This window comes from Polypterus senegalus, chromosome 16, assembly GCF_016835505.1.
Source record: "Polypterus senegalus isolate Bchr_013 chromosome 16, ASM1683550v1, whole genome shotgun sequence".
In the NCBI taxonomy this organism is placed as follows: Eukaryota; Metazoa; Chordata; class Cladistia; order Polypteriformes; family Polypteridae; genus Polypterus; species Polypterus senegalus.
Genome location: NC_053169.1, coordinates 102,357,579 through 102,385,574, shown reverse-complemented (window position 1 = coordinate 102,385,574; position 27,996 = coordinate 102,357,579). Strand labels below are relative to the sequence as shown.

Sequence of the window (27,996 nt, the reverse complement as noted above, 5' to 3'; positions counted from 1 at the left end):
ACAGACAGTACCTACTGCTGCAGAGACAGGCCTTTGCTCTGCCAACAGGGTTAAATGTGTCAATGGACCCTGTGGAACCCCCTGGTCCAGTCTCCTTAACCTTTCTCTAAGCCACATACCTTTTGCTTCAGGAGACACATTTGGCTGATCTTCTCAGCAGTTTTGACCAGCCATGTGACACCCAAAGTCCTGATGGAGTGCCCTGCCAGCATGCCAACTACTACTAACTGGCATTCATGACTTTTTAGGAAATTCAGTTGTACTTTATTTGCCTTTTTAATTGTCTCTGTCCATTAACTGAGAACAGTTAAAGATAAGAACACAATAAAAAAACGTTAAAATGTACTCCGCGGTGCTCCTTCTCCCAGCTTTATCAAACAAGCTAGCCAAATACTTTTAAATTTAATTTAAATCTGGTACCAGCCACCGACAGTATCTTACATAATATATGTTACGTTTCAGTAACTAGTTATTTTGCTTTAAAAGAAATCCCCCTGAAATACTGCAGAAACATTCAATAAAAATAAATAAATAATACTTTTTATTGGGAGGAGATGTCCTGTTTCATCCTCTGAATATCAAGAGGTTTGTAAAAATCAAACCATATGAATAACAAAATGCATGATGTACTTTAACTTGACAAATAAATAAGAAACGCACACCAGGTGGCACGTAGGGGTACGGGGCCTCCTCTCCTCTCCATCGTTCCCCGTTGTCACTTTCAGATTGACGTTTCTCGGGATGTGTCTGTTGAGGAATGTACAATGCCATTTGCGTGAGGCTCTTGTGGGCTTTCAATGAGAACCACCTAGACAAACGGCAGAAGACAAAGAGAGAGTCGTCAGTGTACTCAACGTGAACTGCTGCCATCTTGAAACGTTTGCAGATCTCAAGACAAAACAAAACAAAATAAAAATAGCAGGTGGTGGCCAAACATCTTTAGTTAAATAAAACAAAACAACTCACAGGGCACTGTTATGGGGAACGACTGGCACGCAAAAGCCTCATATTCCTGCAGCAACCCACTATACATGCCAAGGAAGAGGTCGATGTCAGGTTAGCGGCACGCGTTGTCAAGAAGGACCTGCTCATTTAACTTATCATTTACATGTTCTTTCTAAGCATGCGTTTTCAATTTCTATCATATCCTTAATATTACTACTTGTGTCTGTGAAGTTGTCTTTGTGCCAGTGCTGCAGGCTTCCTTCTAGCTGAGGGTGGGCTGATTGGCCACATGACCAACGTCAACTGTCCAGTTCAGTGAGGGGGCCTCCTTATTGTCAGCATTAAAATGAGGGATGTCTTTTTTTTTTTCTTTTTGTTTTTAAATCACTCATTTGCATTTCTGATTTGAGTTTTTTACTTTCTCGTATGCAAAGTACAGGGAAGGTATTGTAATCGCCTAACAATTCGATGTCAAGATTTTGATGAATTTCGATGTTTTAGATCTCCCTGACGTTATCATATATGAAGTATTGGGAAAGTATTGGAACACTCCAAAAATTCCGGGTTGAGATTTTGATGAATGTCGACGTTTAGTCGGAAAATACCATTTTTGGAATTACGCCTCTGTGTCTGTGTGTGTAAACACGATAACTGGAGTTCACTTTCAGTTGGGTCAACCAAATGTTGCATACAAGTATTAGGTACGAAACGTAGATTTCTATCATCTTTTGGGCTATTTCCGCTAACCGGAAGTGATACTTCATCTTTTATTCATGCATCTACACAGTCTGATTTGTTCAACTTTAATTTCATAATAATTGTTCAATATATTATTACTTTGATTTGATTGGTTGTTGATTGTCATTTAATGTACATAACATAAAAATATAATCCTTGTCTTGTGGTTTACTCCTCAAATATCCATCCCCATATCTGAGTATACGAGAAAGTCACGGGGAGAGAACTCCTGATTTTTTTCCATCCAGTGCTGTGTGGTGCAAACCAGTAAAGAGATACAAGAAGTCCAGTTCAGGACCCTTTTAGGTGGCCATAATAAAAGAAAAAGATCAGCGTCCAAGCATAAGATATTAGATTGATGCGGCTGAGCAGCATCTTGATCTTCACCCACCACCTGACGGTGCTTCATTTAAGAAGCCACCAAGGAATCTTTATGTGAGTTCCTTCCACTTTGAGGAAAAGAAGCCAACAGAATGATCCTCCTGTTTCAAAGAAGTGAAAAGAAAAAACCGGTCTGGAGAAAATCATCTTATCGCTTGTTTGCTGGTCAATGGTTCTACTGGACAGACCCCGATTCTTGTGTCCGACTTGTGCCGTGTGTGTCATCTGTATGCCCTGTCTGTGTTATGGGGGTTTGTCTTTTTCAGCCTGGTGCCACTTGATTATAAACTTGACGTTGTTCTGTTCCAGTGTAGGCAGTGCATAGTCAGTACCGGGTGGTTGTGAGGCTCTCACTTTAATTATTTCAAACTCTATGCCTGTATTCTGTCAGTTGGCATCAAATGATTTGACGCCAATCAAGACAGACCCGGCACCAACATCCCATTGTTTGATTTTTTGCGACACGAAAGGTACGTAAACTTGTATGTCTTGCTACTCATTAGGAAAAGCGGGACAGTCGTGTTAGTGACGTAAGCTCATGTTAATAAAAGGGAAGCCTGTAAACAGAGGAAACGTCTCGTATGGCCTAGCAAAGTCTCCACTGCATCCTACCACTTACCACTAAAGGAAAAACCCCAGCACACAAGAAAAGGGTGATAACATCCACATCACACTATCCTCATTTACTTAACATGATCACCAGGTAATGATCTCAATGTCTAAAAAACATTTTTCAAATAAGAATGAAACAGAAAACCAAATTGCACTCTTCAAAATCACTTACAGATTGGCCTCCGTTCTTCATTACTCCCATATTGACATTATGTCTCTTCAGTTCTGACCTTATTAAAGCTGCAAGTGCAAAAGGAAAGTCTTAAAATAACATAAAATGGCAAGACCACCTAAACAGTACATAAAGAAATGAAGGACACGCACAACACATGGAAAATAATAACAATAATGTTTTACTATTATTATTAAAGCTTATCTGGTCTTTAAGTGAAGTGTCAAGGGAGCGTCAACAAGGTTGGCATCAGGTTTACGGACGCCTGTCTTTAAACAGGTCCTACCTGTGACACCCTATTTTGGTAAACTAACACTGGACTTGTGCAAAAATGAATTATCAGCCCGTATGCTAACATGTCAATGCAAGTGATAAACACTTCAAAACAGATACAATAGCTGGAAGAAGCTACTGGGTTATTTTTCTTTAATAGTAATAATATCTCAAAAGTTCACCTGTGATCCTGGTCAGGCATTTGTCTTACTCGGTCACATCACACACACGACAGTGAGTACTGTGTTCACTTCTCATCATTCTTAAATGGTGCATCGCGATTAACAAGCCCAGAGACCTGCGCACATTTACAAATGCGGCTGTGCAAATGAAATCAGCAGTTGTAAACACCACAGTTCCTCACCATCTGAACCTTATCATGTCTAAACGTCAAGTCTGCAGGATGGTTCAGTGTCACTTCCAGGAAAAGTATTTTTTATTAACCCACCCAATTGACTTTACAGTAGCCTTGTGATAAATGAGGTATATTTTAAGTGAAGTGTCCAGTGTTTGAGGACGGACATTTATAAAGTTATTGGATTTGTACAGCCTAACATGGTGTCAGAGTGGTGACTCAAATAATAAATGAAGGAAAACAGAATCCACTTATGGGACATTTTATGATTTTGTCTCGCTGGACATTCTGTGGAGATAAAAGGGGCATTTGTCATGGCAAAGTGTTTCATGCCTCCTAAATATCACGCATCCTGAGACTGTTTGTTGTTTGTGTAGGTAAGATAGAAGTTTCAAGTTCAGGTAATACGACTCACTAATGACTGCACCTGAGAGTGGAGACATGTGGCGTGTCTATTAGGACATGCAAGTGAAGAATTTCTCAGGCATGTCAACATGTGACAGTAAGGACTCTCTCTCTCTCTCTATCTATCTAATCCTGCCAACGATGCCATCTATCTGTTATATAGCACCCTTCATTTACATCTATTATATAGCGCTTTTCACGTATCATACACTGTCTTTCATATCTATCTATCATATACTGTTATTCAAAGCTAACTATTTTACATTCATATATTATATACCACCTTATAACATCTATATATAATATAGTGCCTTGCATGTCTATCTTTAATATTTTTCCTATATGACACGTCTGTTCTGAGATTTTTTAGAAGACAGTTGTTTTGAGGTCAGGTAGTTCGCTTGACAATCACGTTGATTAGCACATGCAAGTTAGAACTTCACCTGACTCTGTACACAGAACAATAATGACCCAACAACCCTATAAAATCTGATCAATTTCTAATAAATATTCAGCTAACCGTGTTGATACAACAGCTACCCACATTTATATCATCTAAGTCTTAACTAAAATCTCTTTCACTAAATGAATTTGAAATTGGAGCTTTACTATCAATGATGTTGTCTGTTAGGCTTTTCCTCTGAATTTACTGTCTCAATCTTCTTTATTTATTTTTCTGGTTTGTACAATGCTATATACTGTATACCCTGCCGTTCTTCCTTAAATTCTGTGAAGTGCCTTGAGCATGGGAAAGGCGCTATATAAATAAAATGAATTATTACTATATTAAAATGAAACCAAAATACATAAAAAGCATTGGATAATGTAAAGGTCTTCCTGCACAGGATGTAGACCAACAGACCTGTTAAAATAATCCCCAAAAAGATCCAGGCACACAGAAATATATTTCCAGCCAAAGGACCGTAGTTTGTCGTCAGACTTCCTTGGATTAAAGTGAACACTATTCCAAACAACTAAAGAAGACAAGAAAACACAACAGAAAGGTTAACAGGGCATATCAATAAATAGGGAGGCCTGAAATATCCACATGTATCTCAGACTCACTTAATCCTGCTGACAGTCGCTCCTCAAAAGGCCTCAGACAATCACTAAAACATCTGAGAAGGGCAGTTAAGTGAAGATAAGAGTATATATGCATGTAAGTAATAAACGCGATGGAAACATATGTGTGCATCCCTAATCACCGCGGCCCCTCAGACACGTCATGGCACTACTCGGCCGGGTGCCATCTGCATAGATTTGAAATGCCCTTGCTGTAGTTTATGTGACTCAAGCATGTCTCATATTCCTTTGTTGTTTTTCAAATATTACTGTCTACATTATGCTATTAACTCTGTTTTTGATTTTCATTTATTTTTTATATATACATATTATTATGATTTTTTTGACGTTGTTTATTACTTTTACTTTTGGGTAATTTTGCATTAATAACATTATATGTGCTCGTTTTCTTTGTAATCTGCACTGTCTCCTGTCTGTGGAGCCCAAGGAAACAGCACCACCTGATGACGCACCTGGATGACTGCCCCAGGCGTATAAATGGAAAGCCTACAGTGCAGCGCTTTGGGAGATTCCCCTTAATGAGTGGGTATCTTGAATAACAAGTAACACCAAGGCCTAAGTCAAAAAGATCAAAATAAAATTTTAAAATGTCAATCATACACTGTAAACGTCAACATACTACAGTAATGCACATTCTGTTAAATTCACAGAATAAAGAAATGGCTTTGTAAATGAGAACAACAGTGAGGGGCCCACCAAATCAATAAGCTAACTAAAAAGACAGGCTCAGTTATGGGATGCTCTCTGGACCTGCTGGAGGTAGTGGCGGACTAGAGAACCCATTATGAACAGCGCCGCATGTCCACTCTGTGACACACTAACACTGAGGACCTTTAACTAACAGACGTGTGTTGTGAAGAGCTACTAGGGCTCCTTTATACCAACGACAATATGCTTTTAGAGGGCCTCACTGTGCCTGCTCTTTTTATCTTTAGCCAAGTCAGATATTTGCTTTCTTTTTAGTAATTTGCTGTGTTTAAAGGTTTTGTTGTTGTTGTTTGTTACAATATTTAATTTCGTGTGGTTCTGTAAAAAGTTCAACTTCCCACCATGGGACAAATAAAATACTATCTAACAATTCATCCATTCATCTATCTAAAATTCTCCTGAAACTGAACTTTAATCTCCTAAATGTGTTACCTGAGCACAAGCGTTCAGGAGACCCGATGATGTTCCTTCAGGCTCTGGATATGTGATTTCAACACCAAACTCAAAGCCCAGAGGTAGATATCCTGTCATGAAGAAGCTGCAAAAGAAACAAACACTCTTTAGAATGACTGCAGTCCATTTTAAAAATCTGTCGCTTCCTACTCATTCGAGAATTACCAAATTTATCTTCTATTAATAAATGAAGAATTTGGATACACGTTTCACGATGATGTTTCCATTTTATTAATAGCAACGCATGTTTTCAATTAACGCCATTTTCTAGAGTAAAGAATCTTTCAAACGAGACCAAAATCCTTTAAAGTTCGTGACCAGATTTTACCTTTTAATGTGAAAAACTGCCAAGAAATGTTCTTATCCGTTAGTCCATTATGTGGAAAAGCCTATTAAAGATTTCGGTTTTCTTTTCTTCCCAGAACTAATTCTAAATGGTATGTCAGGTCTTTAACCTCCCCTTCTGTGAACTGCTCAAAGTGAACTTCAGACCTGCCGCTTCACCGCCATCTCCTTCTTTGAATCTCACATGATTTCCACCTGATGATGCTGATGTTCTTTAAAGTGTTAAAATATCAGCATGTAGCAAGGCAGGGTCCCACCAGAGGAAAGCCCACAAACAATGTCTGACAACAAGGTGTGTCTACAGTACCCCAAAACCATAAGCCTACACAGTCTGGCGGGTATGACTTACAGCGAGCAGCCTACATATCACCCAGCTGGGCACATTATGGTATGGCGTTGAAGAAAAGGAAATGCATCTAATGGTGGTGGGCAGGATATGAAATGAGAAGATTTTAAAAAAAATGTTTTGAGTTTCTCTGAACACATCAAGGAACAATATTTTTGCAATGTATTATTTACAAGCACACTATGGCACTTCCTGTTATTTCAGCCATATTTCCTCCCTTGGCTGGGGTTCAGGTCTTTATGTTCTTTTTGTCCATTTTTGACGTCCACCACATGTGGGTATTTTTGGAAGTTCTTTGGGACATCCAGACCATAACACTTCAGAGGAATCGACTGCTGTAAAAACAGTATTTGTTATACCGGGGTGGGCCGGAAAAAAACAAACCTTTATTGAAAACCTTACAGCTGTTCCCTTTTTAGTTACCTTCAAAGTACTCTTTTTGAAATGCAATTCCCCCATCCCAGTGCTACTCCCATTTCATGTACTTATCTTTTGTTACCACTTCTACAGCCTCCTGTGTTTGTTCCTGAATTCTTCTCCATGATAGCAAATCTTCATCACTTCAGTCTCAATTCTACACAATAAAAGTCAAAGGGAGCAACACTGGCCAAATAAAGAAGGCTGCGACGGAACAGCCACATTGTTTGTAGTCAAACAGCAGGTGTGCTGTCATAGTGCAAAGCGCAGTTTTGGGTGTGCCGCTTTGCAGGACGTTTTTTTCCTGATGCTGTCCTTTAGATGCCTCAGCAGTTCTTTGTAATGTCACTGATTAACAGTCTGTCTATGGGGCAGAACAAACTCTTTATAAGCATGTCTGCCAATGTCAAAAACCTCAGTCATGACTATCACTTGAAAATCTGCTATGGTGGCCTGCCTGGGGGGACTGGGTGGTCTCATGGCCTCGGACCCCTTGCAGATTTTGTTAGTTTTTTTCTCCAGCCCTCTGGAGTTTTCTGTTTTTGCTTTTTCTGTCCGCCCTTTATTCTTTGTTAATTAGTATTGCCTAATTTCATTTGTATATTTTTTCTTATTTCTTTCTTCATCTTGTAAGGCACTTTGAGCACATCATTTGGATGAAAACGTGCTCAGAAATAAACGTTGTTGTTAGAAAAAAAAAGTAATTGTAGAATAAATGGCAGAAATATGCACTCTCGGTGGACGGTTTACCCAGACTGTAGGCATACGATATCTAGTAGCATATCCAAAAACTCCATCGAACTCCCATGGTTTGCACCAGGTCTGGAGATATTTAGGTATCACCTTGGACGTGTATTTAAATTGTTTTGGGGTTTTTATGTGTGAAATGTTCATTTTTGTGCAGTATCGCTGTTAATTGATAATGTAAAAAGTTCATTTTTATTACCATTTTATTTACACAACATCATTCTGAGTTTGGTCCAGTAGCAGCACGTCATGTTTCTGAAGTCACAGGATGTGACACGACAAATATGGCAGTCATCACAAATCTTTTTTTTAGTTCTCAGAGGATACAACATACTTGTGAACTTTAGAAGCAGCTCAGTTTCTGTTTCAAATTGGCCCCAGTGGTAAGACTGAGTTTTTGGTTTCAACTAGTTTCTGACTTTGACCTTTGCTTTCTTTTGGTCTTTCGGCATTGTCCCTCAGTTCTAATAGATTTCCTGGTTTTGACCCTTCATTCTGCCTTTTGACCACATCTGTCAGCTCCTCTTTCATCTCCTGGTCACCTTGTTCACAATAATCCTGGTATGTGACCTCCTATAAATCCACACTGAGCACAGATCTTAGTGAGATATCAATGGAAGTGTTATAATGCATTGGTGAGGCCTCGCCTGAAGCAATGTGTACAGTTTTGTACATATTACACAATACAATACAATACAATACAGTTTATTTTTGTATAGCCCAAAATCACACAGGAAGTGCCGCAATGGGCTTTAACAGGCCCTGCCTCTTGACAGCCCCCCAGTCTTGACTCTCTGAGAAGACAAGGAAAAACTCCCAAAAAACCTTGTAGGGAAAATGGAAGAAACCTCGGGAAAGGCAGTTCAAAGAGAGACCCCTTTCCAGGAAGGTTGGGCGTGCAGTGGGTGTCAAAAGTAGGGGGTCAATACAATACAATACAATACACAGAACAGAACAAATCCTTAATACAGCATAATAATCAAAATTATTAAAAGTCTGGAAAAGAACAACTATCGTATATACTTGTGGATAAGTTCTCCAGCGGATAAGTCGGGGCTTAATTTTACAGTATAATTTCTGGTATTTAATAATTTTGGTTGTATAAATCGAATGTGGAAAACTCACATATACCATAATCCTTTGTACCAATTGCTAATGCCCACCTGAGAGAGTAACCACGGAGCACACGGCCTTTGTTTTCTATGTGGGTGTGGCAATGCGCTGTCTCAGCGGCTGCTCCTAACTTCTCTCTCTCTCTATTGTGCCTACGTCAGCACACAGTAATACCCGAACTATTCCGAGCGACATTTGCACTGTTTTCTGTTGTTTGTATCTCACACTCTCATACACCTTTATCATAACATCATCCCTTATCTATGATGAAGCCTTCGATCAGAAGAAAATATAAAGCTGGTTTTAAATTAAATGTCATTGAATGTAGCGAAAGAAATTGGTAACTGCGTTGCTGCAACAAAATTCGATGTGTCCGAGAAACTGATGCGAGATTGGAGGAGAGAATTGAATTGTCACATTTTTGAACAGGCGCATATAAGTCGGGGTCTGATTTTATGTTTGTTTTTTCGGGTATCAAGACCCGACTTATACGCGAGTATATATGGTAGGCTGATTCAGGACTGAGAGCTTTGAGCCCTGAAGACAGACTGAAGGAGCAGGACCTTTTCAGTTTCAAGAATATGAGGTGACATGACCAAAGTGTTTAAAATTATGAAGGGAATCAGTACAGTGGACCTCAGCTGTAGCTTTAAAATACATTCTTTAACAAGAATATGGGGAAACAGCTGAGTACATTTCTCACAAACCTTTAGAAAGCCTTTCTTTACCCAAAGAACCACAGACATATGGAATAAATGATCAAGTAGCGAGATGGAGAGTAGCACTGTAGGGACAGTTAAACCTCGACTTGACGTTATTTTGGAGAATCTCAGTGAACAGGACGAACAAGCATGTTGAGCCGACTGGCCTGTTCTCTTGAACAAATCAATATTTCACTTGAAGATGAGACCCCATCACAACACCGCATCTCAGGGAGTACAGTAGGTATGTAAAATGAATGAATGAGAAGTGCTGACCCCAATATAGCAGCACCTACAGCAATCATGCATCTGAAAGAAGACGTCGGCCAAGTTACACACCAAGCAGATTTCCACCATCGCATAGAAGAGAATAACGATATTAGCATAAACAAAAAAGAAAAAACCTGATGTCTCAGATATCTTAGGATAAAGAAATCGGGCAACTTACCCAAGTATCCCTCCGGTGCAAAATATGATGTAGATGTTGTCAAGATTAAGAGTAAATGTAAAAACAACCATTCCAATGAAGGACAACACATAAACTGCTAGGGTGGTTTGCCTGGAAAAGAAAACAAATCAAACAAAATGAATTTCTTCAGCACTGCGCTGTTGCCTGTTTGATTAACATCAGTGACACAAATGTCTGACAGATCTCCACACACATACACGCTGCACATGTTGCAAGTGGAATGTGTTTTACTCACATTTGTGTGTATACAGGAAACATATCACTTCAGACTGGCCAACCACATACTATGCTGAACTAGCATCAACATGAAAAATGACGTCAACCTCAGGCCTAAGTAGAGAATAGACTTTCCTTTTTTCATTTCACTGCACGTTGTACCCGTATAACTGTGTGTGTGACAAATAAAACTCTTGAATCTCTTTGCTATAAACTCCCCCTTCATAAAACTTCAATCTAATCCACGGCATTTTTTATGTTTTGTCCATTTAGAAAAATTAGCCGCTGTAGGTCAGGCTTCAGGGTTTGCTATTTTGGGCCAGAGTTTTTTTTTTTGTTTTTTTTTTAAATTTATTTAAACAGTTCCCATCTCCCTCTTCAAGCCTTTCTCAGCCTTAGCTTCAGTTTGTTCTGCTTCTTGATTTTGGAGCTTTGGTAGACTTTGGTTTCTAGGCGTCATCTGAAGCCTGGAGGCCTAGTTTTTGATAAAAACCTGCAGCATCGTAACGTTATGCATGTGGCTTAAGCTTAAAGAAGGGCCCACCCAATCACAATTTTGAGTTGCCATGTAAACACGTCACAGCCAAAAACAAAGCTGGCAAAGGAGTGGTTAAGAGAAACAGAAAGCTGTCCCTTATATAAGAACTCTACTTACTTGTAAGTTTTGGTGTAATCCAGCCACAGACCACAAATAACCGAGCCTACCATCCCAGCAATTACTAAGGTCAGGCCAATGCGCCCAGCATTCACCTCTTCATCCTAAAGAATTCAATACATTACACATAGGTGTGTTTAAGCAAGAACACAATAAAGACACACAGACAAGAAACACTGAGATTTAAAAGAAGCCTTATTACTAAAGTCAATGTCATTTGAGACAAACATTTATTTCATGAAGTCCTCTGCTACAGGCAACACTATACATACCAAGGCACCTTCGAAGTATGAGTGCGAGGGTTCACGGGGGACCAAGGCTGCATAATGAAACATCTCATTCTGTAAAATTCAGTTTGAGTCACAGCCCAAAGACCCACGAGTGTTTAAATGCCAGGGAAGCAATGGACAACACGTGGTTTGTACCAGTGTGACAGGTGACACTGGCCTACTTTTGTCACTACTGTTCTGCTTTAATGGCGAATCTAGATTGACAGGGTGGTCGAGCTTGTAGGGTAGAATGGCCAGCTCTTCTTACAACTATTCTAATGTTCTAACTGTAACATGCAGGGGCGGAGTTCACACTTAAATGCTTTGTCCTGGCCTCCACCCCGGGCTCTCGCCTTTGGCCATTTTTGATGTAAACCCCAACCACTGTGCTCTAAATCCTGGAATGAGCTCTACTCGCGGCAACCAACTAAGTTGGGCCTTTTAAGTTTGCTTACGCCAATGGCCTTTGACCCTTCCTAGGTGACCATAATTGTAACAATTACTTGGACTGCGGTGATGAAAGCAATGCCTACTGGCAGCCAGCTCAACTTCTGATTATTGGTTATGGCTTTTCTACCTTTGTTAGAATTTGTGTTTTGTTACGTCACATTTTGCGTTTTATTGCTCTCAGCCAAGTTTAAGGTGGAGGACGTGTCACTAAATTGTTTAGTAGTTTTAGTTTTTCAGACTCTTTCTCCTTCATTTCCAGGTTACGTCTACTTCTAGTAGATTCCACGTTTCTTTGTATGTTTGAGTTTGTGGTTAAATTCTTTTTTGTTTAGTTTACATGTTTATTTATTTTTAACATTATTTTCTAATTCTTGGTATTCGTCTTTAGCTCAGCTAGTTTTAATTTTGCTTTGTATAGTAAGGATAAGACAGATACAGTAGATAGATGAATGGGAAATGTTCCTTTTACCAGATGTTCAAGAAAAATTATAACAAACAGCAAAAGCAACTCCTCAACTCACAAAAGAATTACAAAAAGGAAGAAAAAACATCTGACTTGGCTAAAGAGAAGAGAGCAATAAAGGTGACAGCATAGGACTCACCACATAGTGGGCCATAATCATCTGATTTAATAACGTCGATAAGGAGTAAAAAGCTCCTGTCATTATCCCTGGAAGGAGAGAAAGAAATATTAGTAATGTTCACTTCTGTTCCAATCATATATGAAATGTTTGAAAATGACCCAATACTTCACAGTAACAGACACAGCATTGTGGACGATAAAGCCTGTGAAATGACTTCTGAATAACAGAGGTACAAACAAATGAGCTGCCTCAAGTCACTTATTGGTCACGAGTCCTGCCCTGTTCCAGCTCAATCATTGGCTGCCATCTGCCTCATTAGATATCAGCACCACAGAACGTGGTATGAGAGTTGAGTACAACGAGACACTAAACGTTAAAGAGGAGTGAGTGAAAATACTGTCAGGTGCAAAGTACGCTTCACATTTGTGCAAATCCGAGTCGCAGAAAATCAATTTCACAAACAGCCAATAAAACCCCACAGTACTGAATTAGTGGCTTAATAACAAATAAATGAGGGGGGCAAGTCTTCAATTCAAAAGCTCAATTCCATTTTAACACACTCTGGTTGTGTACGAGAACATTTTCCAAAAGTGGTTTATTTAACAATATTTAAGCCGAAATAGACATGTTTGGAACATAGGACAGGTGTACTATGCCGCCATAACCACAGACAATACAAGGTAAGGAACAGATATTTGGGGGTTGGGGGGTATTCTGTTAACTACCATATATACTCACATATAAGTGGAATCGATCATAAAATCTGACCCCGACTTAAACGACCGTTCAAAAGTGCGACACCTACATTTTTTCTTCTTGCCTCCTCCAATCTCGTATCAGTTCCTCAGACGCATCGAATTTTGTTGCAGCAGCGCAGTTACCAATTTCTATTGCTACTTCAACGACATTTAATTTAAAACCAGCTTCATATTTTCTTCTGATCAAACGCTCCATCGTAGATAAGTGATGCTCTTACAATAAAGGTGTACGAGGGTGTGAGATACAAAAAACACAAAAACGGTGCAATAGTCACTTTGCAATAGTTCGGGTATTACTGTGTGGTCACGTAGGCACAATACATAGAAAAAAAGGCCGTGTGCTCCGTGGTTACTCTCTCAGGCGGGTGTTAGCATATCATAATCTCTTGGACCAAAAGCGTGAGATTTCCGCATTCGACTTATACGAATGACATTATAAGATACCAGAAATTAAGCACGCTTATATACGGTAATTCAGTTAGACAGTTTGTGTCTGTTCACAGTGAAAACAGTCGGTACCTCACAGCCCCAGAGTCCTCGCAATGCGGCTATTCTCCTTAAGCTGGCCCCCATTTAGTAAGCACAGGCATGCATATGTGCCTTGTAATAGACCGTCACTCCATCGATGGTTTATTCCTACCTTAGATCCAGTACTGTTGGGATACGCTGTGCATTGCCAGCCACAAGCATCCCAACAAGCCTGAACTGGATTGAGAGGGTTTGGTATGTATTGTATGAAGAGAACAGAAGGACCCATCTTGTTAACCATTTACAGGGAACAGAAATGAGAACCAAACAAGGTGAAGCTGAAACGTCCTCGTCTAAAATGAATGGCAGACAAATCATTTTGTGTGGCTCTCTCTTAGGTTAAAGAAATTCACTCATTCAGCTCTTGTCATAAATGCAGTGGGGTGACACAATGACAACCTTGATCGTCCCTGGTTTAATTTGGTCTTGTAATAAAACATGAATTATAATGCACTCCTTAAATCAGAAGACAAGAGTAACTCGTACAAAATCTATCTGGACAAAACTCAGCAAACCCTTCTGACAGGTGAGTGTGAGAGGCGGCCTGTAACAAAGGAGCAGGCTGGATTTTCATAAAGCCCACATACTACGCTAATGCAGGCTGGTGAGGCAAATCAAACTGAAAAACGTCACCTTTCCATAGGACTCAAGGTCACCAGGCACGACTTGCCAACACTCACCATAACTAATGATCAGAAGCACAAAAGGAATGTTCTTGAACAGATTCTTTATGGACTGCTGATACGAATATCCTTCTGGTGTCGATGCAGGCAAGACTGCCTGTGACTGGCTGGGGGGCAGAGGCGGCTTTTCCTGAAACACTAAACATAAAAGAGTTTAATCATTATTAACTTAAACAAGAGAGCTATATGAAACATTTGAACAGGTTTGAACTAACTACACTGGTTATTAAATGGATGATAAACTGATCTAGAATATTAAACAGTAGTCGTTATAGAAAAAAACCCAAAGAAAGCATCAAAATACTGAAAGATGTTAAGAGTTAAACACACAAAAAGTTAAGAGTGCAACCTGCCGTCTTGGACTGCACATGACATGTCATCTGTTAAATGTCTTGTGTTCTTGTATCTGTCGGGTCACGTCTAAGTTTGATGTCACTGTCCACCAAGTATGAACAAGCCATGAAGCCCACATAGGCCGAAGACACGGTCATCTGGCAAGTGCCCGATGGTGGACAGCAAATGGTTCCAAGGGTCAGCCTGCCACTTATTATGATTTGTATGAGGTTTCCTCCATTTGCGTCTCTTTTTATTTGTTTGCTTTGATTTATTTATTATTTTATTTTTTACGTTTTGTCCAATGGAATATGTTTTGTCTTTTTTCTTGTTGTATTGTACTACTGTTTAATATTGTCTCATTTATTAATTAGTTTTATGTTAACTCTGTTAAATATTAATATCCATTTGCTTTACATGTTAAACGTGTGTATTGGGGTCCTCTGACGCAGCAGCTGAAGGACCACCCTTAGCTCTATAAATGAACTGAGAGATCGCAGTGTTAGTGCTCAGACATCAGTTTCCTTGCTTCTGTTGTTTAGCTTCCTTTCTTCAATTTCTTCATTTTTCTTCTTTGAATTTTCTAAAACTCTCATTTGATTATCTTGTTCATAGATTTTTTTCTTTCTCTTTTTTTTTAGGTTTTCCTTTTAAGAGGGATTTCTAAATTTCAATCTTTTGAATTCCTTTTTAAATAAGCTTAATTTTATAATGATTAGAAGATGTCTTATTTCCCATTTGTGCCAGGAGTTTTCATGTTTCCCTTCTCACATCCTGAGATTTATACGCATCTTTTGGTATTCAGATCAAAAAGCCTTTAACTTCAGACATCTTGCCTGTGAGGCCTACCATGAGTACAGGCTTGATTTTTTTTTAATTAGACTTGGTCCTGCCAAGTACCAGCGGGTTGCTCCACCACATATATTTGACGCTTACCAGATGTCGATCATTCTTCTTTATCCTACTATGTAACTGGCTTCTACAATTTGCTTTACACTTGGCAGATGTTGATGCTCTTATTTTTCTGTCTGTCATTTTACCTTGTTGATCAGTTTCCCTATGCAGTTTGCTGTAGGAAGAACGCAAACCCTGATAAGTTTACAGAAGTTGCCATAAGCCAAATGTTTTGCTCATCATGAGCTTTCAGTTAAGACCAAGATCAAGGTTCCAATCCCAGTGATTTGTGAGTAATCACGTGACAGACAGATGGGCACAACCCTTAGTGTTTTATTTATATATACTGTATATACAGTATAGATTGAGGCCAAGTTTATATTAGGCCCACAATCACAGCAACATTCGACCTTACTGATACTTTAAAGGCCTCTCTGTAACAAAATAACAATTTTACAAGACAAGTTTAGAGTGGCGACATGTTGCATGTTGGTCAGACACACAAGTAAGAATCTCACTGTACTCTGCACACATGACAACAGCTACTTACAGTAAATGTATCTATTCCACAAGTAGCCAATGCCTGCTGAAATATAAAAACTATAAAAGTGGGGAATCGGTAGATGGGGAAAAAAAAAGAAATCAGCTGAGAAAGCAGTTTTTCCAGATTGCCTCCTACAGGTCATCCTTTCTCCTCCCTCTGCTCTTAGAATGGTGATTAGCACTCTTGACTCGATTGTCTTCATTGTCCCTGAGGTCAGTAAAACATAAAACACGGACAGAGAGAGAGAGACAAACTATGGAGAATGGAGTCAAGGCAGCCAAGCCGTGGACATGAAGAGAATTACAAAACAACAACAAGCCCTAAGGCCTCATACAAAGCCATGTAACCTGAAGCCATTTCAGAAGGTGTGGCTCGGCTTTCCGTGTCCTTTACATAACATGACTGCTCTATTATTATTATTATTATTATGGAATCACAATGGAGAACATCAGCAGCACAAGGCATTCTTCACAAGCTGCAGGTGCTGAGCACATGTAAAGCTGTTTCCTGATTTTCTCTGAAAGCAGTGGGTGTCTGCGGGTTCAGACTGGATCTCCTGAGCTCTATTCGTGCTCCCTAACACTGTGCAGCCATCCATCTTGTCTCGTGCACCAGTGGGACTCTTTCAGATTTTTTTTTCTCCTATGGTGGTCTTATGAGGATTTTTTTGATTCTTCCTTTGTCTTTTTTTATTATGTAGAATTCAACGCTATTGTTAGTTTGGACTCTTGGCTTTATTTTAACGTTGTTGATTTTCTGTTACCATCTTATTTTAGTTTCACAACGTCGTTTATTATTACAGTATACACAAAACTCTATGCATGCATTCATCAGGTTTTTACATGTATAGAATTTTATTCTTGTATACATTTTGCATTTTGAATTAAAATGAATAAAGTATGATTTTTGCCGTGATGGCTTTCATTATTTATGCAACATGGCGCTACAGGTTAATGTAATATCAATTGTGTCTTCTTGTTATCCCTTGGTGGATACGGACCCTCTTGTGGTATAGCTAGTGGTAGTCCACTTCTGAACAAGTAGCCCTTAGCATCAATTTGAACTCTGCTCTTCAACTCTTGTTCTTTGTCTTGCCCCTTTGGTTTTGGTCACCTAGTTTCATTTTGCTTCATATTATATTATAGTATATTACAACCATGACATAAAATAAAACAGATTTTTGTAAAGGCAGTGATGACTTACATGACTTGACTCAACAGTGGCTTTCAAATTTGTGAAATCATATAGCTGGCCCGCCCAACTTGGTGCCAATAATGGGAACTTATATAATATGGGCATTCACTGTGCTGGCGATTCACTGGCCCTGCAATCAAAGCCATACGCCTAATCTTAATCTACAAACCAGACGGAGAATAACTTACCAAAGATTGTCACAACAAAGAGCAAAGTCGACACTGCAGCTGTCCCATAAAACATGATGCCAATGTTGTGTCCCATCAGCTCCAAATCATCTTGTGTATTGGGCACCAAGACTGGTGGTAACAGGAATCCAATAGCGACGCCAAGCTGAAGAAACACAAAAGCTCTAATCAACATAAACATGTCTAAGTACCCAGGGTTAGTAAACACCTTCAGGGAAACTGGTGGGTGCCATGGGGCCCCTTCACTGCTCTTGAGCTACTCTGCACCGTTTACTGCAAGTTGCCAAACAGCCTTAATTTTGCTCAGCTCATCCTGCTCCTTCAGGCCAAATAGATTCAAATCCTGCCCTGCAACCCTCCGCTTCTCTAAAAGCAATGACTTACTAGGCGCCTTGCTAAAATAATTTACTGTAGACAATGCTGTCCACCTGTTGATTTACAATCAATTTGCAAAAATCTCACCAGTGTCTACAGATGAAAAGGAAATGTGACAAGCAAGGAGCTGAATGTGGATGACACAGATACTGAGCTGGCACACCTTCTACCAGGGTCTACTCCAGTATGGAAACCAAAGGTGTGCATAACTCCATATTGGCCTGAGGGGGAGGCGTGTGTGAAAAATGAGCCGGCGTGGTTGTTTATTTCCTGCCTTGAAACTAATGCAGCCCGGACTGGCACTTTGTCCCTGCAAGCTATGGTGTAAATTCAAATCGCCTGTTATATATTGTTTGATTTTGTAATCACTTTTATATGTCAAATGTACAAATTTGTACTTAAATATGTGGTTTCTCATACTTAGGTTTAATTCATTTATGAACCTGTCGCACTGTGCTTGAGGTGGAAAAGTGAACACCAATACCTCAGGACGATGGTCACCACAGTGAACTCTGCTTAAAATGCTTGCACTTTTCTATCAATCCAGCATTCTGACAAAATGTGTTCAAACATTTTCAGGTAAGGAGCACCAAAGTTTTGAGATCAGGTAGTTCTACTCAGTAATAATGGCAAGGGAGCGTGTAGATCAGCACAAGTAAACCAGACATGTACCGGTAATGAGCCTATGGACCCGTGACAGACAGACATCAAAGGATACTACAGTTCTGGGATTTTCAGAAAGGGAAGACATATTTCGTGGTCAGATAATTATCGTCACTACTTCAGGTGCTGGAGAGTGGTGACATGTTACACATTGACAAGGACATGCAAGCTAGAATAGCAATGAAATCCATACATGGGACAATAAGGAACCTATAAGTGGATTATTATATGGATGGATGATGAATTGTCAGCAAAAATGTCCATTAAACTTTGTTAAGTTCCAGGATGTAAGAGAAATAAAAGGAAACAAAAGCCACCCAGTAATATTTGTTGGAGTTCTTATGACTATGGCTGTTTAAACATCTGACCCACCACTTTGGCACCATTCTGCTTTCTGGGCGTCAGACTTTGACATGAAATTGTGCTAAGTAACGCATTACTGTAATTAAATTGCATTTGTCAGTAATAAAGGCGTATAACTCTTAAATTTAAGTAGTCACATTATATCTACTGACGTGACTAGGATTTCATTACTCGCGTTACACGTTTAGAAACAAACAAAATGTAAATGTCTACGTCTCTCACAATGTTCGAGGGGGCAAATGCGGGTGCCTGATCTGCATCTCCTGCCCGATATGCACTCACACGGACTCTTACAATGCTGTCACATCTTTACAGAAGACATTTATTATTTTATGACATTTCAAGTTTGTTTGAGACTGTGTTGAGTTTGACTTTGTCTTTATTAAGTGTCAAGCACATGTGCTTAGGGGACATCTTCAGAGTCCATGCCAGGTAAGCAATTCCACGCCAAGTCGAGAGGGGGTGATGTTGCCAACCCAATCTCCTTTAACATCCACAGTTTAATTGGATTAAAAAAGACTGGCAGGAATACACCTTGAACACATGTCCACCTCAATTGTAGTTTTTAATATTCATAGAATATTACAAATATATACCTAATGGCCTGCCTCTTTTTAAAGCCATGTATTGTTTATGATATTAGAAGATAACCAGAAATAAGAGAAAATAAATAATAAACTAAACACGACTTTACTTCCAGGAAATTGAGGTTTTTATTTTTGATTTTCAAATTTGCCCCCATTACTGAGCTAAAGCTGCTGCTGTAACTTCACATCAAGCACAAATTTCACCCATCCCTCATCTTTGCCTCATTTTTGCTTTCCCTTTCCCTTGCTTTGCTATTTTCATTTCTCTTTTGTTTAATATAAATAAATCCTTTATTTATAAAGACTCCTCATTGGCCTTGTTCTTTAAACCCGTGTTTTCCCCTTGAATTACACATTTAAGATATTTCTCAGGTTTACACTCCTGTTTCCTATTTTTGGGATCTAGTCAGGCCAAGGCCTCCCAGTAGAGTTTGGGGCCTGGCTGTCTGGGGTGAGGCCTATTTTGGGAGACCGACTCAGTGAGTGTCTGGTCTGGCCTGTGTGTTTGGAAGCCTTTAGTGCCTTTTCTGTCATTTTGTGCCACCGCGTTCACTACAGAGTCATTACAGACACAGCTCCACCTGCTTACCTCCATGTTACTAATCCAAGTAAGTAACGTCTGCTTATTTCTTACCAGTGCCGTGGCCACACCAGCACAAGCTCATTCATTTTAGGAGCACCATGCCTAAGCTTTTGGATTAGTGTGCAGACAGCCAGAGTTCAAAAGGACACCTCAAGATACTTGAGATGCAGAAAGTCATGTGCCCAACTTTTATTAAGCAAATGTGTGTGACACCACAGCAGTAACTCAAATGCAAATGACATCGATGCAAACAACACCTATGCAAAAACAAAACACTGGCAGAATAAGAGAGTCTCTGTGTAGTCGCTTCAGAATGAAGACCTATCTGCAATCATTCAAGTGTCTGGACCCCCGGCTTTAATATTCGTGCCTGGACAGGACAGGAGACATTTGCCTCGCTGACATTCTCAAAATCAGGTAATTTCAGGTAAAGTCACGGACATTAGGCACTCACTGATATTAATTACCACCATAAGGAGTTTTAAGAACCATCCATCCGTCCCTTTCCTACCCTGTTCATGGTTGTGGGAGGCTGGAGCTAACTTGGTATAAACTACTGTATGTCTACAGATGGCCCAGCGCTGGCCTGCAGTCCACACAAGGGTCCAGTGACCCTGATTGGCATCATGCAGATATCAGAAGGGCATTTAAGTCTACAGGTGCAGATATACTTGTGCCGAAAGTAAAGTGTTTTGTTTTGAAGGTTGCAGTTTATTCTCAAGTTTTATTTTAACTTTACCTACTTGTGTATGCATAGCACCCTGAAGCAGGAGACAAACTAAAATTAACCTCTTTGAATTCTTCTTCCTGAGTAGCACAGTAGTTGGCACCACACAACTTCAGGGTGGTGATGGCTGCTCTTGTGAGAGAATCAAAGGAAGCTCTTTGTAAATGAAGTGTTTTGAAAGAAGTACACATTAAAAAGAAATATATAGCCTTTGTGTTAGAAATGGCATGAAGAGACAGCTGAAAGGGTTATGTAAAGTGGCAGAGCGTGCTCTAACCTGTGGTTTCAGAAAGTCATGTGCCCATTAAGACCTGATAGATGGTTGTGCACGGCTTTCCATAAATGAATAAGAGATGAACTGAAGAGATATTGAAGGATAAGAATAGTCGAGTGAGACTTTTATTTTGGGCGTGTAAGCAGGCTACACTCTCTGCTGAAAACATCTCAAGTCCTTTAACCAATCCAATAAATATTCAGGTGGTGTAAGCCAATGAACCAATAAGAGTAAAGGTCAGCACAGTTATGTAAATTCGGTTATCAATAAGTACGAGTCTCTGTCTATGTTCTGGAGCCATTTTACGACCCATCTGCTTAGGGCACAATGCCTTAGCAGACAGGGGGCTCCCTCTTCATGAAGTAAAATTAAAGATGAAAGAACAAGCTTCCTCCTGTCTGGTTTTCTGACTTAAACAGGTTCTAAAAGAAACACACTTTCTGTCAAGTTTTAATTTTTATTTTAATTTCGACAACGCTCTCCTTGAGGCTCATATGCTCGCTTGTATTTTAAATAACAGCCGTGACATCCGCACCCCTCATAATCAAAAAGAGCACCAACGACCTGTGAGAGTCTCTGTCGATCTGATCTTCAAACTGACAAGGACATGAAGAACAAAACACCATCTGAAATGCAGAGAGGGAGAAAACGCGCACCTCGTCATCGGCAGGTTGTACTGCCACAGTTTGCAACTTCACCACTCAGTAATCTTTAATACTTAATCTGTTGACCCGGTAAACATCGGAAAAGCAGGTGTGCAAGTATTGCTCTTAATATGTCTGAACGACTATCACTGTTAGCCTTCTTCTGGGGGATTTCCAAAGAGAACAACTGAATAATTTACAGGGGTGTCCTCCATCACTAGTTTCTCTCGGCTCTCCTTTTTTTCTGAACTCGTTTGCCTGTCACACCCGACACTTGCGCCTCAGACATAACACATTCTGCGGACATCCGGTTACCATAACAGTGTGCGCCTGGTGGCGTTTCAGAAATGAAGCGTCTCATTTTACTGTGGGCTGGCGGCTTTCACCTCTTTGAATTTTAAAAACAGCCAATGAACACAAGAAACTTGCAAAACAGGAAACAGAAGGAGGAACAAGAAAAAGACAAAAGACATAGCAGAAAATAAATAACCATTTGAGGAGAGGGACTTCCCGAGTAAAGTCAAATATGCCGCATTTTATTTATTTATTTACTTACTCTCGCTGGTGCCATTTACACGGATATTTGAATGAATGCACCATGGCAATGCTGTTGTGCTGGCCTATACATTACGTAAATATTGGTCATTATAACCCGTCTGTGAGACATTAAGCATAACACGTCACCTGTAAGATGTGGATTTAAACAGCATATAACGTACCTTCACAGGTTCAGGCCTAAGCCCCGTCTGATGAAACACAAACCCGCACACATGTCAAAACTAACATACAGTACACAAAGTCAAACATTCAGTCCCAGCACCAACTCCCTACACGTCTCTGGAGTGTGCCACTTTATTGTGCCAAAACTCGCTCTCCACAAATAGGAGCTAATGCAGGGCCCAGAGGCTGGTTTTGGACCACAGGAGTCCTCTTGTGAAAGACCACTTGGACCCGCCACTGCAGTTTGCCCACCAGACAAACACTTTAGTGGAAGATGAGATTATCAATCTGCTCCACAATGCCGGACAAAGCTAACAGGCCTGTTAGGGTATTAAGGCTTTTATCCTCTCCTGGATGATGGACTGTCTGTCTGGCAGGCCGCAATGTGTGAGGCTCAGGGGCTGTGTGAGCAAAACTGGAGCTCTACAAGGTAGAGGCATGTCACCTTCTCTATTCATCCTAATAAATGTAACAGCAGGTCACATCACTCACAGAAATCCTCCATTGATTCTGCTCTGTTACGGGTGACCAATGAAATGCTTATGGCAGCAGACTTTGGACAAACCAGCATATTAATTCTATTAGACCTTAGAGCAGCATTTGACACTCGGCTCAGACATGACATTCTACTGTCCAGAATGATGGAGAACATGCTGGGTATCTCTGGCACTGCCCACCAGTGGTTCAAGTCCTATTTGACTGATAGGCAAGAGTTTGTTAGTCTTGGCAACAGCAGATCCAGCTCAGCGCCAGTCACACAAGGAGCTCCTCAAGGCTCTGTCCTCGGCCCTCTTCTCTTCTGTATTTCTATGCTTCCCCTCGGCCATATTATTCATAGCTATGGACTGGGTTATCATTTTTATGCAGACGATACTCAACTCTACTTCAATGTTAAAAGTGGAACTTCATCAGAGCTTTCTCAGCTCACAACCTGTCTCAGGGAAATTAAAAACTGGAAGGAGCAGAACTCTTTAAAACGAAATCGCAACAAAACTGAACTCCTGCAAATTGGGACTAAAGTGCAACTTAATAAAATGAGCTCCTTCCCAGTCCATCTTGGCGGTGATCTCATCAGACCTGCCTCTACTGTAAAGAATCTTGGTGTCGTTTTTGATTCCTCCCTTTCTTATTCCACCTTCATAAATTACATTAAGAAACTTTCTTACTTTCACATCCGTCACGTATCCTGTGTTCGCTCCTTCCTCTCCTTTTCTAACGCTGAGAAACGTGTCCCCACTTTAATCACATCCCACATCGATTATCGTAACTCGCTGCTGGCAGGTGCCCCTTCTAATCTCATATCACAGCTCCAGCTTATTCAAGAGTAAGAGTCCTCACTCAGACCAGCAGCAGCGAGCACATCACACCCATCCTGCTCCGTCTTCACTGGCTCCCCATGTCTTACAGAATTGAATATCAAATCCTACTAATAACCTACAAAGCCTTAAAGGACCTCGTGCCAAACTACATGAGTGACCTCCTCCATCACTATGTGCTTGTCTGCCCACTAAGGTCCTCTGATTCTGGCCATCTTGTTGTGCCCCACACTGATCTACACTCCATGGGTGACAGCAGGGCCTTCAGCTGTGTAGCGAGTGCCCAGACTCTGGAATGACCTCCTGAAATGAATCTGGTCAGCTGACTCCAGGAATTCTTTTAAAACTCATCTGTTCGGGAAGGCTTTCAGCTCTACCTGACTTTACTACCCTTCTCCCAGTTTACCTTCATGTCAAGATGCTCATGTCACATGTGTGTGTGTGTGTGAGACCATCAATGATGTTGTCTATTAGGCTTTTTCTCTGAATTTACTGTCTTAATCTTCTTTATTTATTTGGTTTGTACAATACTATATACTGTACACCCTGCCGTTCTTAATTAAATTCTGTAAGTGCCTTGAGCATGGGAAAGGCGCTAAATAAATAAAATGTATTATTATTATTATTAATGGGGTGTGTTGACAAGGGAGTCGGGTGGAGAACTTTAAGAATCGTCTGCAACTCAAAATCAGCAAAACAGAGGAACTGCTTACTGATGCACCAAAGACCCTCGACGTCCGGTCACCATTCAGGGAGTGCATGTGGAGCTGGCGCACTGCTACAAGTACTTGGGGTCTGCATCTGCATTTTCCTCAATTTACCCCTCTGCTCCAGAGTTTACAATAATAAATCAAACAATTCAGATGGCATTGCAGACTTTCATTTAAGGGGATTGGCATACATTTTGATCGCAGCAGTATGAGAAAAATGACAACAAGAATGATTACCCATTGATCCTGATTAATCAATAACTCTACAATGCTGATTTCTGCCTTGCACCGGATACTGGGGGTCGGCTCTGCCACACGGAGACCCTGAATTGGATTAAGCACATTTAAGGATGTGAGGACGGGCCACACTAAATACAATGCGACTTTACAGAGCCAGCTGCCGCGGCTGACCCAAGTGATGCTGTAAAGCGACTTGTCTGCTAAAGAAACAGAAAGACCACAACAGAAAATGTCACTTCATATGTGCGGTCCCCAGTTCCGACCCTGTGGGATATTAAGGGGCTCACAATATACAAATTAGAATTTTCCTGCCTTGCTTCTGATACTGCCAGGCTAAGCTCTGGCCCCATGGCACTAGGCAGGTTTGAGATTGCTGTGTTATGTACGCCAGTCATGAAGAACGCCACTTCATAGATTTGTTAAACGCCATTGATGGTGTGTGGTGCCGAGTGAGTATGTTTGTAAAAATGTCTAAAATCCTGTTTACGGTTTGTCATTCGGGGGCATTGAGTGTTACTTGATGAGAGGGAAAAAAATAAAATGATTTTAACATAAGGCTGCAGCTTAACAAAATGTGTCAAAAGGGAAGGCGTCCAAATACTCTCTCTAGGCACTGTATTGAAAGCTCACTTCATAGATTTCACTCCACCCTCTGTGGTGCCAAGCAAGTCATCCTTCTTAGCTGTGTTTTTAATTCTGTAAGTTCTACAAATAGAATTATTGGCAAAGGTGAAGGATGAGGGTGAAGGTGAATCCAGAATAAGAAAGCGCAATTTTGTTTTTTCTGTCTTCAAGTCCACTGAAATTGTCCCTTCTTCATTATTACAGCAGACTGTCCCTGTCATCCATTTTGAAAGTAGCTGGCCCCATTTACTGTACAACTACTGTACTGTACTGTACTGAACCCCCCCTAATCGCAGCCCTTCCACCCAAACGGATTCCATCATGCCCTGCATTATCGATTTACATGATCACATTTTAAAACAGCCCCCATACGGTTTTAAGGTCATGGGAAGTCACCCCCCTCCCAGTCCCACTGGGCACACAGCTGGAGCCAACACCAGACAAGGCAATTCAGAGTCACCAATGAACTTTTAGTAAGGTGTCCTGAGTAAAAGAGAAATAACACGAGGACCCAAAGAGCACATGAAAACCCTACACAGTGAACAAAGTAGGAAAGCAGGTGGCCAGCTTTACTGTGCAGCTTATTCTAAAGCTCAACCCCTGGGCCGAAGCCTCTGGTCTGCCACCCAAAATGGATCAAGTGTCCGGTGAATGCTTTTTTAAAAGTGCACAGTGATATTATTCAGTGTGAAATGTGTATCAGATGGACTTAAAACTGAATGGAGCCCTTAGTTCTGTTGTGTTGGTTATGTTAACAAAGAAGGATACCAAGTAAGATAAAGATACTTAAACACTCACAACTGAATTTTGTGGAAACTTTTCTGTAATTTACTACACACGGAATTAAACAAAGAGGCGCTTAAACATCACGCATATTTAGATTGGGTCGATCACAAAGGTTTGACAATTTCACAAAGGTCTGATCTGCGCCACCGGCTCGCCAAAGCCACCAAGCCCTTACCTGATTTCCCAGCACCATGACGGCGCAGGCAGTGGACACCTCCTTCGGTCCAAACCACACAGACGCGATCCTGGAGGGCAGCCCCAGTATGAAGATTTGAGCCACCGCGGCCACCGTCTGAGCCACGGCGGTGACGGCGAACAAATCGGGTCGGATGCTGGCGCACCTGATCCAGGCGCCAACACAGTTGAGTCCCGCGCCCAGGAGCGCCGTAATTCGGAGTCCCTTCGTATCCAGCAGCCACGTCGCGGGAAATATAAGGGGCACGTAGGCTACCATATAGACGACGGAGAGCCAGTCGATCTTGTCGGAGGTCACATGATAGAAGTGGGTGAAGATGTTGGTGATGATGCTGTACTGGATCCACTGGAAGGCGTTCACCAGCGAGTACAGACTGAAGACCGTGAGCACCACGAAGCGTTTCCAGTACAGCTTGACTTGCGGAGATTCGTGCTGCCTGGACAGCATGGCCTGGCTTTCATCGGCCGGGGGCTCCGGCTCTGTTCCTTGGGTTTCCGCCACATGGACTTGAAGATCGCCGTTTGTCGAATTTAGCGGGGTGCTCTCATTTGAAAGTATTGAATCTTTTTTGCTATCTGTTTCCAGGGAGCCTTCGCCTTCCGGGGACGCGCTGCACCCATGCGGTTGGTGCTCCCGCAAGTCGCTAGCTACCATGATGCCAGCGACCGGAGTCAGTCGGCTGATGGATCGTCAAACGGCGGCGGGACGAGCAGGTGTTGAAGGTAGAATCCGTGCTGGTTCCTCCGACATGGCAGTCCAATTGTTTCTCCCTCTCGTCTATTCAGTACAGAGCCCGAGCGGAGTCAATGGCATCGCTTCCGCGCACGAGAACCGGCTCTTCACCTAAAGTGCCGCCCGCACGCATCCGGACATGGGCGGGGCTCTGAATGGTGTGGCGGCTCGAGGCAGCGCAAAAGTAGGACGATCTTCTGACGACCAATCACAAGCAGGCATGAGGTGACGAACGCCTCCATCCTCGAAGAGTTTGTTGTCCGAGCCGCGAGCCGCTGTCCTCAGTGCTGATAAGACACCACAGTCTGAACTAGACAGATGACACGAACATCTCGGAACAAAGACGTTTACAATGTCGAGCAGAATTAATCCGCCGTAGAGTTTTACCCAGGTTTGAAATGTACATGCCAGCATTGTGAACTACATTAACGACAGGAGGCTTTATTTAAAAAATAAATGTTCGGGTCATATTTACTGTTCCCCGACTTGCGATCCTCAAGCGACACGTGTCATGGGGTCAATCATTCGTCACAATGACACGCTGGCTTTGTCTGAGACTGGGCGGGGCTGTCAAGGGGTGGGGGGGATGCAGTGCGGATCAGTCAGACATGGGCGTCACTTTATAAGCAGTAAATCACGGGCAGCATCTTTATAACTAAAGGACTAATTTCAGTTAAAAGAATCCGTGCAACTAGCGCTTGATGCCACCCAGATACCGCTACAATGATATCCTTCATTTGGTATGGATGAGGACCTTCTCCGTGGTATCTCAGACACGACATTTGGTCCCTTCTTTACAAGGAAAAGGAATACTAAGACCCCTACACTCTCTGACTTCTTCGGCACTGTGTCTCATCGGAGAATCCTTGGGTACCGCTGGTTTGACTTTGTGTCACT

General features: G+C 41.2%; 1 protein-coding gene across 1 annotated transcript; it reads right to left on the bottom strand.

Annotated features, from left to right (window-relative positions):
- Nucleotides 1–518: 518 nt before the first annotated feature.
- On the bottom strand, nucleotides 519–27,243 carry flvcr1 (FLVCR heme transporter 1). Its single transcript, XM_039738807.1, has 10 exons — nucleotides 26,347–27,243; nucleotides 17,560–17,704; nucleotides 14,404–14,544; nucleotides 12,456–12,523; nucleotides 11,135–11,238; nucleotides 10,243–10,353; nucleotides 6,105–6,210; nucleotides 4,744–4,855; nucleotides 2,849–2,916; nucleotides 519–808 (listed from the first exon to the last, which is right to left on the bottom strand). The coding sequence occupies exons 1-10, from the start codon at nucleotides 27,019–27,021 to the stop codon at nucleotides 722–724; spliced, it is 1,617 nt and encodes a 538-aa protein (XP_039594741.1). The 5' UTR covers nucleotides 27,022–27,243; the 3' UTR covers nucleotides 519–721.
- Nucleotides 27,244–27,996: the final 753 nt, after the last annotated feature.